This window comes from Callorhinchus milii, unplaced genomic scaffold (assembly GCF_018977255.1).
Source record: "Callorhinchus milii isolate IMCB2004 unplaced genomic scaffold, IMCB_Cmil_1.0 Scaffold16, whole genome shotgun sequence".
NCBI classification, from domain to species: domain Eukaryota; kingdom Metazoa; phylum Chordata; class Chondrichthyes; order Chimaeriformes; family Callorhinchidae; genus Callorhinchus; species Callorhinchus milii.
Genome location: NW_024704757.1, coordinates 13,545,689 through 13,565,447, shown reverse-complemented (window position 1 = coordinate 13,565,447; position 19,759 = coordinate 13,545,689). Strand labels below are relative to the sequence as shown.

The 19,759-nt window shown below is 40.6% G+C and overlaps 1 protein-coding gene across 13 annotated transcripts in view; it reads left to right on the top strand.

Moving 5' to 3' along the window:
• The window catches only part of rbfox1 (RNA binding fox-1 homolog 1), a 642,946-nt gene that overhangs the window by 586,565 nt on the left and 36,622 nt on the right, over window positions 1-19,759 (top strand). For 11 of the 13 annotated variants that reach the window (XM_007893782.2, XM_042341049.1, XM_042341050.1 and 8 more), the window contains 2 exons: window positions 3,523-3,576; window positions 7,484-7,576. In XM_007893782.2, the coding sequence (XP_007891973.1) occupies window positions 3,523-3,576; window positions 7,484-7,576 (147 nt within the window). The remainder of the gene's footprint in view (window positions 1-3,522; window positions 3,577-7,483; window positions 7,577-19,759) is intronic. The other 2 variants (XM_007893786.1, XM_007893791.2) reach the window with 1 other exon arrangement.

Below are 19,759 nucleotides of genomic sequence, written 5' to 3'. Positions count from 1 at the left end.
CCCAGACACCAAGGGCGAAACCTTAGGCAAGTTTTGTTACTCCACACGCCTCTGTTTACTTAGCAGCAATTAGAAACCCGGTTGTTAGTCAATTGGCGGATCACTTTTCTGGGGGTAATAATACCTTCCAAATAAAATAATAATAATGATAGTTGGATCGCTCAATTCACAACTGTTTGTGGGACACTACTGTCCCATTTTGCTCACAAAATATACAGTCAGTTCACTCTACAATATATTCTGCGAGGCACTTTGAGACGTCTCAACGATGTGATAAGGAGCTAGATCAAATGCAAGGATTATTAATATTATCATTATAACATGCAATCAATGCAAACCTAGATTTACCTCCCATTATCACGCAGCAGACTTGAATACCCATCATAGCAGGATTTTAACTGGTGAAAATATACCTGTCCAATATGGGACGTGAATGGTTGCTGAATTGTCACTTTTCTTTTACCTGGGAATATTTTCTCACCGTAAGCTGTTCCGCTAACGTAGAATAGAACCTATTATTACTGGTGGAAGAGTAACAAGTAGACTTGCTAGATGAGCGGGGTTGGCTTATTAGGTTTAAAATTGATTTCATTTCACATCTGAAAGCTTATTAATGAGACTGCGAGAGCAACTGGAAAGAAGACCACAATTTTTCATGGCTGCACTGAATGCATTAACAATGTCAGTGGGTGACTGTGGTTTTCAATAATTGCACGAGTCATGGACATTTGGAAAACTATGAATTTAAATTACGATAAGCTCACTTTCATCGAGGTGCTGTGCTTTGACAGACCGTTCTCTTGTGCAGCAGATAGTTGTGTTGGTATTAATGGTACTGAAATGGACGAGCAACCTGGTTTATTAATCTGATGGTAAGAAACGTGACTCTCCAAAGACTGGATAGAGTCCATCTGAAAGATATCTACCATTAACACGGTTACAACAAATCCAGTCCAGCCAAATCATTTGTGGTAAATAGTACAGCCTATTCCAGCTCTAAAAAAAATACCAATGGGTTAAAATTGTGTTGGGTCATCAAGTTTCTTTTGAACCTCATTTTAAAAACTGTTTTTTCCTGCATTGCTTTTGATCATACAATCCGAATCCTTTTGTTCTGTAAAGAATGCTGGATTCACAAGAACCCCTAGGGTTGGCTTGACGTCTAACGCTTAATCTGCTCTATAATTCTAGTGTAATGGTTAGAAAAATTAATTCTCTAGCATTTTAGAGGTACAAACTTAAAAGAGACAGCTTGGTAGTGTGATGGAGTTCCAGAGGTTAGGGGCGTAGGAACTGAAAAACGTGCTGGATAATGCCTCTCAAGTTATAATGGCCTTAGAAATACAGTCTTGGGATGAGACATTGAACCAAGGCCCTGTCTGGCTGTTCATGTGGATGTAAAAGATCCCATGCCACTATTCAAAAAGTGAAGGGAGTTTCTTTTATTATCCACTTTCGCATTGCGTGGAAAGTTTTTTTTTACATTGCAGAGAGCGGGAACTGGATTTTTTTAATGACTTCACTGAGGATTGTGGTGGACGAGCCTAAATACATTAGACTACATTGGAATATACAGCACGGAAACAGGCCATTCGGCCCAACTGGTCTATGCCGGTGTTTATGCTCCACATGAGCCTCCTTCTGCCCTTCCTCAACTAAGCCTTCAAGCATAACCTTCTATTCCTTTCTCCCCCATGTACCTCTCGAGCTTTCCCTTAAATACATCTATGCTATTTGCCTCAACAACTCCTTGTAGTAGCATGTTCCACATTCCCACTACTCTCTGTGTGAAGAATTTTCTTCTAACTTCCCTATTTGATCTATTTGTGACTATTTTATATTGATGGCCCCTGGTTTTGGTCTCCCCCACAAGTGGAAACATTTTCCCTATATCGACCCTATCCAAACCTTAAATGTTATTCAACACGGCAAAATATTGCTCAGCCTCCACTCACTTAAATCAGGTGGTTTTCATTCTACAGCACCGTCGACTGAAACAAATAGACCACAGGCTGTGCTCAGTCCATGCACCAATGATGCCATTTGCGGACATCGGGATCACAATCCGGAGCAAAAAAAAAAGACTGTTTGCGGATTGATTTCTGACAGATTTTGTTCTGTGGGTTATCGCTGATTTGTCTTCCAGAGCATACAGAGCAGCCGTTTGCCACATTTGGTCTTTAATTTTGGCATTTTTTTTTTACTTGAAACCCCAAAAAATAACAAGAGCGGCAGTTTCCGAAGAAGGATCGAATCCCCGACAGAGAAGGGATCTCAGCAAATCCTGACAAGCTCAGACGAGCCGGCCTCTTAATCCTGGCCATATTATATTTACGATGCGCCTCAGCTTGGAATTTGCTTGTGTGTTTCCTTTCGATCCGCAAGCCGGGCTGGGGCAGTACGTGGCAGCTGTGGACTCACAGACAACTGCACTTGCCTCGCTTGATTAACCCACAACAGTTATGAGCCAGCACAAAGCTCGTAGACAAGACAAAGTAAAGTTTAATTGCTGTTATTTCCGTGATAAATGAAGTCTTCTCCACATCAGCGCTGGAAAGTTAGTTGATCCAGCTATCAGGAAGGGAGTGGGAAGGAGATGAAAAATGAGACAACCTTTCAGCTGTGAACATCGATCTGAGTCTCAGAGGAATTTTTCTTGGACAAATTGAGAGACCATTAGTGTAACTTAAAGTCTGAGAGAAATCTGTCAGCCCCTTGATGGCAATGGCAGCTGCATATGAAACACATTCAAAGAGCTCGTAGGAGTGTCCCCGTTGGGGTGGGGAAGGGGGAGGGAGAAACTAATCAATGGTGTCTCCAAACAGCAATGGCTTTAATCCTATTCAGGAGCAAGACGATGGTGCCTTCGAGGAAGCCTCTTCCCAATTTTCTCTGATGATAGATTTGCGGCTTATGGGGTGACAGGAGGATGCAGACAATAACGGGTAACAGCGGTGGGATGTAAAGCTGCAATGAAGGGCAGGCACTTGTCAGTCTGAAAGCATCCCAAACATTCCCATTAATGTGAATTTAATTACCCCTCCTCCCGTGATTTTTTTTTGGACTATGTCACCGGGAATTTAACAACACATTTACATTCACACAGTTTTTCATGTCTGAGGACGTCCCAAGGTGTTGGACAGTCCCAGGATTTCACCCGAGCTGGGGATGGGAGTCGAGGAGCCTAACTGTCCTTGTGAAGTGTAAATCTTTTCAATTTGTGGATATCGTACATTTCTGGTAAAATAATGTAAAATTACCCAAACGTCCCAGTGGGTAATGCCAATGTGTCTACATAAGGAAGCAATCCGATCTGTGATTCCTAGTAGATTATTTTAAAGAGCCACTTTTTTTTTCCTGGAGTCAGACAGCCAATAGTTCATCATTTTGATTATAATTTAACGAACGAATCCATCTTTTATAGGACCTTAACTGTTTGACTGCCGATCTGCAGGGATTGAAACGGTGCTCTTCATCAAATATAAAGTAGCCGATAATTCATATCCTTTCCTTTTTTTTTAGGCTGGAAGTTAAATCCAGTCGTGGGTGCAGTATACAGTCCTGAATTTTATGCAGGTAAGCGGTCTCGCTATCTAACTATGGTATTCTGTACAACTTGTTCATCACAATCTGCCATCAGTAGGGCAAACAACAAGCCATGGTCTAAAAGATGACTGTCAACAATAAATAAATCATACCAAAGTTTTCAAAATGTACACACAGTACCTAGTATAATTATTCAACTCTGTGCCACTGCCAATAGTAGACTAAGCAAATCGAGTCAGACATTATCTGAGGACAAATCGTGTGTGCTGCTAAATCAACAGCCCCCAATGCACGACAGATATTGTACATAAAAGGTCATGAACGCCTCCTGTTTTTTTATGAGGGAAGGAGACTGTGTAAACTCACTAGTGATAAAATCACGAGTGTGTTAAACAAATCTCCTTCATGAGTGGATTAAATAGGGCCGTTTTTCCAGCAACAACCTAAGCACCGTTTTGCTCGTTTTGATCTGGTGTGCAGTTTTGTGCTCTTTTCCCACCGTATTTTACTAAGCAGTCATCAGCGTGGTTTGAAGTAGTTATCAACCATGAGCTTTGCGAAGCTGTCACAGTCAAGAGAAAGCAGGCATGGAGTGTGTGTGTGTGTGCGTGTGTGTGGGTGCGTGTGGGTGGGTGTCTCTGCTTCTTTGTAATGAAATGGTTTTTGTATAAGTTTTTCGTGTTACTGCGTGGATCAGCGAGTATGTTTGTCTGTACTATTTTACTAATACTCCTTGAAGCTTAGAGTTGGTAATGGTGAGGGCCTGCATTACTGTGGCTGCAAACTTGCTAATTGTACGGATTTAATGCGTGTCAGTCAATTATGGTTGAATAATCTGATACACAGTATGCATGGAATAAATCCCACGTGTGTGAGGTGTGATGTTAATTGTAATGACAATGATCTGCATTAACATGTAGCAATCGAACCCCTGTAAGTGCAAATCCTCACAAAATTTAGGTGTGGGAGGAATCTATTACCTTCAGGTAGAGATCTATGTGTCAGACAGGTTTGGGTGTCATTTTGAATATTCCCGTGTTTTATAAACAGTTAATATTCGGATCATTTCCTGACCTGTTTGATGCAAACAAATGGGTCAAGAATGATGTGACACAAACATGACACATTATAAACAGGTGACCAGTGCATTGAATCAATTTGCTATTTGTTCTCCCTTATAACGCATGAAACCTTCAACCTCAAAAGATCACCAAGATTAGTTTGGATGAAAAAGGTCCTTTGGCCCATCTGAACTCCCCTCACTTCAATTCCTAGGATCAGTGTGAGATGTGGGTTAAATAATTCCAATTTACATTGATACCTTACTATGATAGAGTCAAGATAAAACCAAATCATAAGCATTGTACAACATCATTTCTTTGACCTTAAAGGTAGTCGTACCTCCGTGTGGTATGAAATGAATAGTGTAACGGTTGTCACCCTGACTTGGATGTGTTTTCCCGTTTGTGGCTGGGGTGAGATTTCGCTAACTTGTAGGATGGACTTGTCTGTTAAGTGTTTTATTTATTTCTTCCAATGACTTGCATTCATCCTTCCAACCCATCTTCTTGTGCATAAGGCAAGAGAGGACAAGAACCATGCATGGTCTTGTTGAAGGAAATATATGATTTTCTTTACCACAATTTTTCTTAAATAATAAATGATGTACGAGCCAGTATCTATGCGTAAAAGAAAACAGAAAATCCCTGATACGCACACCTGACCTTATGATATTTTGTTCAAAAGGCTACTTAACTTTTTTCCTACCTCTGTTCCTTTTTAAAGGAACTGCTTAAAAACAGAAACAAATTTAACCATTGAACAATTAAGAGGAAAACACATTAGAAATCTAACAAAGAATACAATGAATTTTTGTTTTGTTTCAATTATATTGTGAATTAAGAAGCATCCTTCCTTCTGTATATTTCGCTAGTTTATTTTATAGCAGACCGTAGGAATCGCATGCATTTTGCTACAGGTGAGGTGTTCGGAGTGTGTCACTATATACTTGTACATAGACCTCAAACAGAAAATTCAATCAGAATTTCCATGGGGTGTGGATAGCAAGTACTTTTAGTTGGATCTATAGTTTCTTAAAAGTCTAGTAGCATCCAGTTCTTCCTGCCCATTTAGCAATGTATCGCAAATCATTGCAAACTGATCGTATTTCACAGTTCCATTTTACAGAACAATAGCACTGCTTACATGCCCGAAATACTTCACCTGTTGAAGTTGGATTTGTCACATCACATACAGTATTTCTGGACTGTATTTACTGGCTGCTGAACTTGAGCTTTGAAATTGTGAAATTGCCCTTGTGTCCAACCACTGAATAAATTCCACGCGTTTAATGAATGAAAATATGTGTGTGCGTGCGTGTGTGTGTGTGGGGGTGGGCGGGGGGTTTGCTCATAACTTTGTGAACCATCTGGATGACAACATCTAGTGGCAATGTACTGTAAAGCAGTCTCTGATGGAGCCCTGTTCACATCACAGATATTCTACTGAAGTCAACCTAGAGTCGATCCTGCCACAATAACTCCCAATCCCCTCTGGTTTCACTGACAGAATCAGATCAAATGGTTTGTTTTCCTCTACATCTTGGGTATGGGTAGAGTTTGGATTTGGCTAGCTTTAACCCCGAGTGAACCTAAAATCAACGATTCAGACATGATACAAATCCTCAGCTGATGGGGCTTCATATCAAATCGCTGCTTCACAGTTTGATTGCCTGTTTACTGAAGTTTGAGATCGAGATTCTTCTACTCAAAAGTGCCCGAGACCTGACGTTTCTCACGGTTTTAGCTTTAAGACCATTGTCTTAGATTTTAAGAGTGTGGGATTTAATTTAGAAAAAAATCTTAAATTCTGTCTTCATTTGAAAACCGTCTCAATTTTCACAGCGCTTTACGTCTTCCAAATTAAAGCTAATGTTAATAAGCCTTTTGTTTTTTTAAAAAATTTAAACGCAATCTTACATCTTAAGCCAATACGACTAAAACCAGCAGCATTTCTGGGCCTTGAGAGAGTCGTGCTGGGCACAGCGTGGTGTAGAACAGGCTTGAGAGACATGTTGTGAACTTCAACTGTCCTCCTACTCGCCTGCTAAAATAAAGGTATAATTCAGAATTAGGAGGCACAGGATTAAAGTCCTGCGAGTTTAATGGTCGGTTATTGGCTGCATGGAACAAACCGAACCCTGATTGCTTTATTGGAGGAAGAGAAATAACAGGCTCGCCGAATAAAGAAATATTTCCGACTGGATATGAAAACTTTAGAGTTCCATTATGTACCTCTCAATGTGAACGAAACCAATATGCTTCACCTCAAAGTAGTTTTCTTTGAAACGAATTGAAGGTGGAATCAGACTGCGTTTTTGACCGTTTGTTAATAAATCACGCGGTATATATTTTCTAACCTGCTCAAAACAGTTAATGTTTATATTTGTATCGAGGGCATTAATTGGGCGCTGGTGTTATTATTCAGTGCGGTGAGAGCTACCTGCAGTGCTGATAGAACTAGCATCTTATCTGCCTGCAGGTAGTTAGCACGTAACTGACAGTGTTGCGCACAGATATTCTAGACCCGATGAAAGCAATGGCACCGCATTGGTAATACCACAACAGCAGCTTAAAAGGAGCGGCCTTGTTCGTTGAGATTTTCATTGCTGAATGCCACGTGAAGGGCTGATTTCGCTGGGCCCGTGTGGCGACGGCAAAACAGGGCCCAACGGGGGATATATTGCACGTCCACTTTTTGGGATGACGCTGCTTTTAGTTTTGAGAACGGGAATAGGGAAATGTAGCCTGCGCCTGTGGGAACCTATGAGTTTTCTTCCTTTGATTTTTGAGTTAAAATCAGGCATGAATGCGCCGTGCGTGGTCAATGTGTTATTTATTTTATTTGCTCCCCAATTCTCTTCCCCTTCTTTCCTAAGGTCCTGATATATCCTGGGGCACAGTTCCACAATTGCCAGCAGTCATCTGCTACCCCCGTCCAAGTGGCCATTCTTCAAATATGAGCCTAGAGAGTGAGTATAGGAAGGCTACTCAACCACAGAAGGTATTGGAGCCATGTCTGCTCATGTCCTCAAGTAACAAAGCACACATGCACTTTACAGCACTGGCTCCAGAGTGGAAAATTGTGACTGATTTGTTTTCCGCTCCCTAGCCTAGGGGTGCAGAGGCCAATTGTAGCACCCCTGTTGTTGACCACCCCACCCCCCCGCCCCCACAAAATCTACCATCCAAACCTGGGCCCTTCTTGATCTGTTTGAACCATGTCCAATACCTTGACGGATGATCCATTCGCCCACGGAGCTTGCAATGAATCTTACAATGTTTATGACAATTGTACAGTTAATTGGCTCCTATTAACTGTGTTTTATTTACATCGAAAAATGCTCTTTTTTATTGCGCATGTGATAATTTTGTACTGGAGCACTGTGATTGATCTAGCCTCTGGTAACAGAGCCATTTGGATTGGGAAGCCACAGCTACACAAACCCTTTCCAAATCGCTATCACCTGGAGGCTGCAGAAAGGTCGGCTCATTGAATCGACACTGATCGTGCACGGCATCAAAAAGAACAGTTTAAAAAGTTATTCTGGATATGTGTAAAAAAAGCTCGCTTCGCTGTGCGAAGGAATTTAGCAAACTGGCTGGTTAAATTATGAAAAATTTAGCAGCTTTGAGAAGAAAAAAAGGGATATAACTGAGGGGAAACTGTTGATTTAAGATACCTTTAATCTTCATAAATAAGTAAAAAAAACAGAAGGTTATACAAAGCTGTCAGGATGGCACTGATGAATGGCGATTTCAACAGTTCTCAATTGCCAGTGAAGACACACGCTGCAAGGCTTAACCACATTGTACATCATATCTGCCAACTCATTTTTGTGATTAAATATTCAGTCATAGCAGCCTGTATAGCTGTAAAGCTTAACAAGATTCCTGTGATGCACTGCTTGAATATACATAACTCACTTCTCTGGATACAGAACTCCGTGTGTCTGTGTGCGAGAGGGAACGAGAGCAAGAGAGACAGAGAGTGAACTCGAGAAGTGGCTAAAATGACTCATAGAGACATGAGATAAGTGGTGGGGGGGGGGGAATGGAAAAAATGCATTGCAAATTTAAGGTATATTTATGCCTTGATAACCTCAACCAGACTGTTAAGCCAAAGCTGAAAAAAAAATCTATATGTAAATCAACGCAACCCACATTAGAGATATCGGAATTCCTCGGCCACAGACGTTAATGATATTTCTTCGGCGCCTTTTCTTGCTCGTCACGCTTCTCTTACAAGATCGGAGCCTTCAAATTAAAAATTGCGACAGAAAATTTTATTTTACATCTTCAAAAGCAAAGGATGTGACAAGAACTGCAAGACTCAGTAATGACCTGAACATTTATGGCAGTGTCTTCACATCTGCCTGGAAGGTATTCTTTTTTTCCAGCTTTTGGCACAGTGTTAAAGCAACGTTGTACCTTTTGTGAGTATGTCTTGAGCCCTCCCGCTCCCTAACTAAATGCATGCATCTCTCCAATACTCGTCGCCACAGTCATTTGTGCGGAAAAGCTTTTCACCATTCGGCCGTGTGACCGAGCACGTGGATTAGTGAAAGAAGAATGCTCAAAGAATGAGTCTCTGTGTGGTTCAGCGGTCCAAGTAGATATTCCCACGAGAAAAATCGAGGCATTTTCCAAGAATACATGTCCAGCTGTGTCAAATTAGATTTGTTCCGTAAGTCAACAAGATTTCTGTGAAATCCTCTGGGTTTCCTGTTGGTTGTTCTTTGAGATATTTTGGTGAGGAAGGAGATTTCCCCAATCTCATTGCACTAACCTACACGACAGGACTTTTGAGTTTCGATGCAGTCCAAAGGCCAAATGTAAATATTGCCCTTGACGCATTAGTTATTGGCCTCAATTTAATGGCTCATTCAATTTTTAACAAATCTTATCGATGCGGCCATAGAGTGGTGACATTTTTCAACAGCAGCAGGCTTAACACGCAGAACCAAAATCTATGTCACTCGGTGTAGATGGGACGGTTTCACTTTCTCAAATGCTTCCCTACATTTTAGTCCTGATTCATGCCCTGTGGAGAAGTAGATGCGAAGTTATGAATCCCTCCACACTATATCCCACTTAATCTAAAAACCTAATCCTTTCCAATGGATCCTTGTTATTTTATTCGTCTTTAATTTGATAATGTAAGTCTGTTTTCAGTTTGTTTTTAATATAAATTGTTTGAGGCTCAGGGCATATTTATCTCTTTGGCATTTTCAGGTCACACAAGTCAAGTCGAGTGTCTTCTTGTCCTGCCTTCTCCTCTGAGAAACCAATGCTTCTCATGGCAACGTTGGACATTCTCAGTCCATACCAGGCCCCACCAGCCAGAATTTCTCCTAAATAGATGTTTATTCAGCACCTTTTAAATGAGTTAATCAATTCCAAATTAATTGCTTCTGTGACGAGATCTTTCCAAATATTATAGCTTCATGGCAAAAGATTTCTTCGTCTCACTGAAGCTTTGTAAATTTTGAACCTGTGTGCTCTTAGTTCCACACTGGCAGTCCAGATCTAATAGTTTGCTCTCACCTGGATGAACTATGTATCTCAGCGTATCACAGACCTGGAACAGATCTCCCCTTCAATCTTTTCGGCAATGAAAATACAATTAATTCAGAGAGTCTCGCCTAACAAAGAAGAGCCCTAAGAGGTAGAATCATCCTGGTATGTTTCTCTGATACTCTCTCCAACACACAAACGTCCTTTGAAGTACAATATAAAAAAAACAATGCAAAATTACATTTGTACAGCACCTTTCACGTCAGGAGGACGTGAAATGTAAGGTTTCTAGAATTTTCCAGTCTCTTCCAAATGTTGCTTCACCCTGGTTACTTTGCTAAATGTTTCAAATTGGGATATATATTCTGATCAGCTTTGTTGATAACAACAGGACCAATTTCCTGGAGGTCAACTTGTCATTCTTATGCATAACCTTCCCTTTATCCACTTTGAAATTAGTTTGCCATTCGTAGCTCATCCTCCAAGTGTTCATAGCTGAATACTTACTCCCTGTGTATACAGGACTGATAATAATAATAATAATAATAATAATAATCCTTGCATTTGATATAGCGCTTTTCACGTTTTCTAGACGTTTCAAAGCCCTTCACAGAATATACTCTAAAGTGAATTGACTGTATATTTTGTGGGTGAAACGCGGCAGCCAATTGCACACAGCAGCGTCCCACAAACAAACGTGGATTGAGCGACCAAATTATTATTGTTTTTTTTGAGGGATTATTATTCCCGGAAAACAATCCGGCAATCGACTAACAACCGGGTTCCTACTTACTGCTAGGTAAAGAGAGGCGTGGGGAGTAAGGAAACTTGCCCAAGGATTCGCCCTGCTGGGAATCGAACCCAGGTCTCTCGCTTGCGAGGTGAGTGCTCTAACCACTGAGCTACAGGACTCCACAATAGGTGTGAAGCAAATCCGCATCAGGATTAAAATAATTTTCCCCTTCTCCTGATTACTTTATTGCAAATCTAAATCAGAAAAAATACGTGTTGGGTTATTAAAACTTAATAAAGCCATGAGACAAATTGAATCCATATGGTGAGAGAAGTGGTTATGTGCAAAAAAAGATTGACTCATAATCAATTAGTTCTTGTTACCTTATACAGCAGCGTGATACGGATTTCATTAAACAATCATGTCGCATTTCCAGGACATCACCATGATTAGTAAGTCGGTGATGTCAGGGGCTGTCACTTTCTCTGAGGTGAAATCAGTTAATGATTCTTAGGTTTTCATTACTTGTAAGTCTGAATTGGTTTGATCGATAGGGCATTAGATTTCTCTCTCTGTATCCAGAGAGAGAGAGAGAGAGAGAGTGCTTGTTTTCCTGGCTTGCATATGTTTTGGGAAACAAATGTCCCCTCTGTCACATCGGCCAGATTTAAGCCTTCTCTTGCATGAGTCACAGACCTCTTAATACAGTTTATTACATTTAGTTTTAACTCTCGACTCGCTGCAACCCAGAATAGTAGGATGTGAGATTGAGCTCACATTTCCTCACACGTAAATTCAGTCAGCAGTGTTGATCAGAATCTGGAACCTTGTTCAGATTGAGAATTGAGGGGAAAATCAGAATCGGAATCACTTCATTGCTTGCCGATGCACACATCGCCCTCTCAAATCTCTGAAAGAAGGTTGGTTGTTTCTCTGATTTTCTCAGCTGGGAAAAAAGCTTGAGACCTATGACATCCTAAAGATAGGGAACTAAAAGAGACATGGGTTGCAGTGCAGTGTTGCACTGTCCTTTGACTTCTAAGGTCTGAGTTTGAATGCAATCTGCTCTGCAGGGGTGAAAGTTTCCTTTTTTCTTCTTTTACTTTTCTTTTTAAAAAAAACTCACACATAGATGTTTGTGTTCCGCCTTTGTGCCAAGTTGATATGTGCAGAGCGCTGAAATTAGGTGTTTTCTCAGCCCTGTTTCAAAGCAATCTGGAGTGCAAAGCGTACATCAGACTTCCCACTCCGCCTTGCTCCAACGTGACTTGCTTCTTTGACAGACAGGATGGAGAGTTGAACCAAAATGCAGCATTGCTCTAACAGCCTAGAAAAGAAACTCCCTTGATGGCTCAGTGGGTACACGTACAGCAGAATGACAGATCAGGAAGGACAAGGATCAATCCTTGGGCTATGCTGAATTGGCTGATCTTAGTGGGGAGGAGACAGGCAAAGAGAAGAGCCAAGATTATTATGAATGGCCTCAGCATCCCTATCCTGGGACGAAAGAAAATCAGTGACGTTTTCCACTCCCATTTGTTAACCTGACTGGAATGTGCATCCATGTCTGCAACTATTGGGTGTAGAGAAAATGAGGGGTTAGGGTTATGGTGAAGGGTACATACAGTAAATAACACAATAATTTGTCCAAAGCTCATGTGGAATTTCCTGACTTGCTCTATGAAGCGCTGAGAGCGTTACTGATTTTAGCTCAGGAGTTTGCTGAAAACGTGTTCTGGCCCTGAAAATGTAATTTTTTTTTTTGCAGGGCCAAAACAGTTTTTGTTATATTAAAAAATGAGCCCGCTCTTGAACAAAGGAAGCTGAGCACTTTGGTGAGCAGTAAAATGTAAATGCACTTGTTACCAGCAAAATACCTGAACAAATTCAAGCCGGTTTTCATTATTTTCTACTGGGACTTGCAGTTTGTTAAGGCATTCAGGCATGATATATGCTGAAGGGATTGTGTGGGCTGCATTAGCTTTTCAGATCCGTTTCCCCAAGGACGTTTTTTTTTCATTGGGTATTTGAGAATGGCAGAGCTGGGCGTAAAGCATGGCTTAACCTCATTTGCACATCTCCTTATTAATATATATTTTTTAACCTTCCCCCACCCAAACTAGCACAGTTGCTGATTGATCTTCTCTGTTCTCGCCGTCACCTGGGGAAAAATAAATCAGGTTTTAGAAAAAAAACTAACGGTTTGAAAGCCACAGTTGAGTGAGCTAAGGAAATCAGTGTGTTTCATCCGTTTCCAAGGCCCATTTACAGGTTTCGCTTGTACACCATCATATTTTGTCATGGTGTAGCCTGATCCCAGCCCTGCTCATTAGCCAGACACCAGCACCGCCTTTCTCCTGCTCGGCACCAGGAACCTCCTCTGACCACAAGCAAACTTCACGGGACTGGTAGCTGAGGTTGACTTCCAAGCACAGTTCCACAGCCAATATGTTTTAAGACTTACCCAGAATTGTATGATCCGACAGACAGTTCCCTTTTTAGTGTTTTCGCCCAGAAAATACATAGTCAATTCACTATAGTATATTCTAATCTGTGATAAGGCGCTATATCAAATGCAAGGATTATTATTATTATTAGTGTCGTACCCTTTCGCCTTAACCTTACTTGACAATGGCAAAAGTTGCAATACTTTGCCTTGCATGGATAAAATTGAACGCAATTTGAGGCTACATCATTTTTTTCCCAAAATCGTTTTTTTTTTAATTGGTTCGGAATTATTTATCAGGAATTAAGGATTTTTTTTTAAAAAAGTTACCATTCTGGGGATGGTGATTAAAACATCCTTTGGGGGTAATTTCAACTGAGTCTCGATTTAGTCCTATTAATGTACCATTTTAGAGCATCCAAAATTTGTCAAATTCACTTTACAACAACAACAACAAATTGCATTTATATAGCGCCTTTCACGTCGGGAGGACATCCTAAAGTGCTTCACAGGATTTACTCTGCAGTGGAGTGACTGCATTTGTGGGCGAATACTACAGCCAGTTTGCGCAAGGCGGTGCTGACTTTACTTAAGTTTGAAATTGGTTTCCTTTTCGTCTCTAAAAGAAACTCGCAGAAAAACGGCCCGAAAATTTAAGACTTCATTTAAGAATCTGCTGAACTCTGGACACTCTAAAAATGCTCCATGAATAAAGTAAATCTAGACTGAGATTTGATCCATCCCCACAAGAACGTGTGAGTGGACAATTTACGGAGAGCTTTTATTTCTCTTAGCAGTGTGAGTGTTAATGCCAGTACCACAACTCACTATTGCCTGTGTCATTTCATTTTGCTTTTTCACATTGAATTGCAATTATTTCCTCCTTATGTCCCATTTCCTTTTTTTGTTCTAAGCAGAATGGCAGATTCTTCCCATCTGAAAAGTTTTTTTCTTTTGCCGCCTGGCACTGCAAGAGTAGATTTGGCCATCGGGCGGTCCATTTAACTTCCACCGAGAATCAGAGTGGAGGAAAAGCTTCATTTTCAGGCAAAACAATAACTTGGGAAACTTACTTTCAGCTCTTTAAAAACAAGTGATGGATAGGCCAGGGGACTCAAACCCACAGCCACCTTAATGGGAGACACAAGGCTCTGTGCTGTCATCATGCGGTCAGCCCAGACTTTGTGTCATGTTTGAAATGCCTGTATTATGTATCCAAAATGACAGGTAGGAGACACATGAGATCACTGTTGATTTGCACAGAAATGGTACAATGATGAGTGGTATTACCATGGGAAGATGGGAGCAGATTATTAGCAACTGGAATCCGAGATGTTTCAAAAGAATTCTGAGCGGAGTTATTTTCGGAAAATTCCCACAGTAACTGGTGTTTTGCCCTGTTATTGTTCCAGGAAGGACAAGTTAAGGATTGAGAGCTCTTCTCAACTGATAGATTTGTCAGTGGGAGGGTTGCTCAATGAATCGTGCTTTATAGGTAATTAGCCTCTGCAGTCCCTGTGGTGGGTTGGATATCAAGTCTGCATGCAGCATGCGTGAATAGACCTAGTTATTCGCACAGGTTAGTGTATCTGATTAGCTAAGACAAGGAGGACATCTTTAGGGAACAATTTGGTCACTTTGCCTCCAGGACCGATGTTTCTTTATGGTGAAGCAGTTCATTGTCTTGGGAAAACCCATAGTGATTCCAAACCATTGAGTTGTCAGTGTCATGCTTATCCGTTTGCTCAAAACACTAAATGGGGGAGTTCGAGCTGAATATGCAACGGGAATGTACTTGTTTGTGATCGGAATATGTGGTTCGGGCAAAGCTTTTGAGTCGATGAACCCTCAGTGCATGACATACAATCTTGCGTGCATTCCCCCTTGCAATGACCGTATCAAAGCCCGTGGAGGAGTCAGTAACTGACCCAGTGAAAACACCAATATGGATGGTGACAATCCATGAATAGGAAAAAAATGATGAGAAGCTAAAATGGTGGAAAAGGGAGAATACGATAATAAAAGAAAATACAGACTTCTGTTTCCCCCAAATGGATGGAAATTCCACCCGTGCGCATTGATCTGCTCAAAACAGGATTAATTAATTAAGCGTCCGGCTGCTGCACTTTGAAAGATTTATTTCCGGGCCACATTTCTCCTCTCGGATCCTTTTCCTTCGGTGTTCTCTGATTGTCAGTGCAAGTGACATTTGTTGGGAGTTGGGAGTCATTTAGGAAAGGGTTAAGAGAGTATTAAGCTTTGTGCTTAACTGCCTTTGTTGTGGGACTCGCTGTGTTGGGATTTCGAATTCATTTGCAACATGTGACATTCTGCTGGTAACTAGCATGCACAAGATATTAATTAATCAGGGCTATGTCAATTTCTCTGCACCGTGTCAATTTGCAGAGAGGTAATTAATCACAAATTGCCCTGCTAGCAGCATGTAGACTAGACAACCTGCACCTCATTTATTGTCTTTCTAAATAATGTCAGCAATATCGAAGAAGCATAGCCTGGGTTTCATAATATTTTTTATTGAGGCTGTTGCGCACATTGTAATGGACTGCATCCGCAAGCAGCTGTAGTGTGGGAAAGATGAATATTAAAGAAACAAATTAGCATGGATTTATAGGCCATTTCCTTGCTGTTGTTGTCACTTCAGAGATTACGCATAGAAAATGAATGATGAAAAATTACCCTTACATGCATAGTGCTGTGATTAAACTAGTATGTTAATTAGAACTTTGATGTTGGGTTTTCATGTGCCAATTCCGATAGCTAGTCTTGCATTTCTAAATGTAATTTTACTTTGTAAACCAATTCCTTGCTGCTGAAGACGCTGTTTGCTCTTGGTTTTATATTAGGCATTTGAATTTCATATAGCTGACGAAAACATTAGTAATCTCACGGTGTTCCAAAACACATTAATGCGTCTTACATCAACACATCAATATATTATAGCAGCCACTGAATCAGCCAACATCATTAATGATTTAACACGTGCTGCATTATGGATATTCATAAAAGAAGCATCTGATTAGCTGAGACCAGTAAAAAAAGATAAATATATTCATTAGTTTACACGAGCTGGATCAAGTCAACTAAAATTGAAGCTGAGATATGATGTAGTGTATTAAAAAAAATACTGGACTATTTACCCAGGACCACTTAGTGTGGATGTGAAAGAAAAACATAGCTCAATTCATGTAAATTCATTTATGTGTGAAATAATTTGACTCAATTGAAACCCCACAAGGAATTAGCACCTTTTTTTTATTGTATTAATTTTGGCCCACGTTGTGTTTACATTGGATTTAAATGAGTTCATTTTATTTCACATGGGTTTATTTCTCAGTTTTAAAAACGTCATTGCAGTTTGGCTCTGTCTTTTTTTTTGGTCCTTTTCGTTTTATTTTTAACCTGCATCAAAGATGCCACTACAAAGTCGGGAAGATTACGAGCAGAAAAGAAAATGGGAAAGTTTCAATAAAACAAAATCTACAGCAAAGGCACAAATTAATAACCTTGGGCCAAATAGACTCTAATGTTCTGCTCGAAAGGAGGATCCCTTGCATTTGTACAGAGCATTCTCATATCATCCGGATTCACAGGAATCACTGTGAAGAGTAGTGACTGTGTTTGTAGGAGAACACAGCAGCCAATTTATCCCCAACAGCGTTATGCAAATAGGCATGAAGCAAATAGACATTTTATTTTTAACTGAGGCATTATTAGCCAGGACAGTGGGAGAACCTCTCTTCTCTTTTTGAATAGTGCCCTGGGATCTTTAACATCCACACGAACAGGTAGGCGGTTTAACGTTTCATCCGAAGGACGGCACATCTGCCAATGCAGTGCATGCCCCCAACACTGTACTGCAGTGTTAGTCTTGATGTGGCTTACATCCATAACCTTCTGTCTCAGAGGTGAGAGTGCTACCAACTGAACCAGGCTGAAACGACTGGCTTTAAACTCTAAAATAGGGGTAGAAACTCTGGAGGGATAAAGGGGGAACGTGTATGATGGACAAGGATGGGACATCCTCCTACTAACAGAATAATGATGAATGGCAGAAGAGACGGCCTTCTCTGGAAATTAATTTCTCACCTTGGAACTTCTAGGAACAGCGAAGACATTTAACAGTGGCAACAACAGCTGTAGATCATAATCGTGAAATATAAGATGGTGCTTTATTGTTGGAAGTTTCTTAAATTCAATCTTATTTAAGAAGCCTATTTCTGAGGTTCTTAAAAAGAACCCAGCTCCCACATTAAGACCGGATTCAACATTTTTCCACAATTTTTCTGGTTGAATTCTTTTTAAAAAGCAAAATGTTTTTTTTTCTCTGAGTGGAATTTCAGGCCTCATTCAACTGGCCACTATTTTAAGCTTCTCTCCGGAAATCCTGTACAGTGGGAGTGAATTGGAGGTAAGCATTACAACACAGAAGTTGGCTGCGCTGGAATTCTAAGGTTGCATTACATGAGCATTTATATGGTCTCGTCAATTTTCAGCACGTTGCCTTGGCTGCAAAAGTAGCCTCTCAGCCATGTTTTGAACCAATAGTCAACACTTTATTGTAAAAATGTATATATATTATATATATATAGCGGCTCCCGCTTTCAAATGGACAGTGAGATTTAGAGGGGAGAGGAAGAAAGGTTAAGAGTATTCTGAGAGGATTCTGCACTCCCATTTTTTGCAAGTATTCTTCGCAAGGAGCGTTAAATATTTCAAGTTTGAATATTTCAGGGGTGCCTCGACACACATTAGTGTCTTTTGATTAAACTCTCTTCAGAAGTCATCCTTTAAAATGGGAGCGCTGGGCCGTACCCCCCTTCGCAAATCGCCTCCCCCGATTCCAGTAATTGTCTGTAATGCATTGACACCTGCGTGAGTGGAATTCTCATCAGATTAGGCAAACAAAATGTCCACCCTCGCTGTTTTCCCGGGGAGCGCAATGTTTCTCCCGAGACAAATTTTCCACCGCAACTGTTGCCTCTAAAACGCGTCACCCGAAAAGCCACTTTCAAGCAGCATTTTGTGAAGACAAAGAGGTTGAAAAAGGAGAAAACTCGACAGAATTGCACTCTCTGTGTTGCTTTCGACTGCTCCAGGCTGTGCACTGTACTGCATATATTTACCTTCATTATCTTACTTAGAACTGCAACAGTACCATAAATTAGCCATTTATAAAGAGCAAGTGATTTCTGAATGATTTTTCAGGGTAGTCGACTCTTGACAGCTTTCCACGTAAAAAGATTATGTCAGATTTTCAATGGAAGCTAGACCATTCATTACCAGGCATAAGCTTCGACAGCACTGTTGCCTTGAGAGTGAAGTCAGGTGCTCGCTTGCGTTCCTTCAGGCAAACCGTGGTCTTTATACGCATCCTGAGGAGAATTCAAACGTGCTGAAAATAATTGTCCAATAAACCAGTTGTGTTCCTTTATGACTTGGAGTTGGAATCTACCCCCCCGTTGAGTTTTGCATCTGTCCCATTTTAATCTGTCCTAAAGCACTCAAAGTTTAATGCTCAATTTTGCATCCCCTACAGATTTCCGTATGTTCCTTCATTTAAGTCACTGTTGAGACGTAAGAATTATCTATCTGTTTTCAATGCTTAAGCTCAGAAGTGCCAATCAGTCCTGAAAATTAGAAGGAGGAAGAATTGCCTCAATTAAAATTCATGAAATTCAGCTTTTGATTTTTTCTTGTATATATTTTTGGCAGCCATTCATTTAACGTCTTGGCTCACTGTTGCGTCCGAAAGCTTCCTTGGATGTATTCACACGTGATGTGATGGTGTGTGTGTAAAAAAAATCAATGTTGCAGTTTTAATGCGACTTAAACATCACGGTTTCAACTACAAACTACAAACAGGAATCTAACAACACAATTTAAAATAACGATGTATAATTATACGTTTTCCCTTCTGTTCGAGGTTCTTCCCTCATCTCTCTCTCTCTCTCTGATAAATTTTATGCTAACTTTGTATCGTCCCTAATTTGCCTATTTTGACATTGCATAAGTGCTGCATTGTTATATGTCAGACACTGAGACGTCTTGAAAACGTGACAAGGCGCTATATCAAATGCAAGGATTATTATTATTATTATTATCAGAAAGTGTGGGATGAGAAAGGACCATTTGCGCTCAGCAACATCCCCACAAATAGTCATGAATAGCCATCACAACGTGGTTCGAGTCGGGAGCCTGGAAGCGCCCAGATTAAAAACTCATTCACGACACATTGAAGGGTTAACGCATGCAATTTGGGCACAGTTGTGGGAAAATAGAGCTGAAATGCTTCCATTAAATCAGTGCAAAGTGTTGGCCAGTTATCAGCATTTGCTCTCAGTTTAAGGCAGGAGGCCATTTTATTTTGCACTGTAGCGGAGTGCTCTGGGACACCCAATTCAGATAAAGTTAATCGATTGAATAATATATTTTTACTGC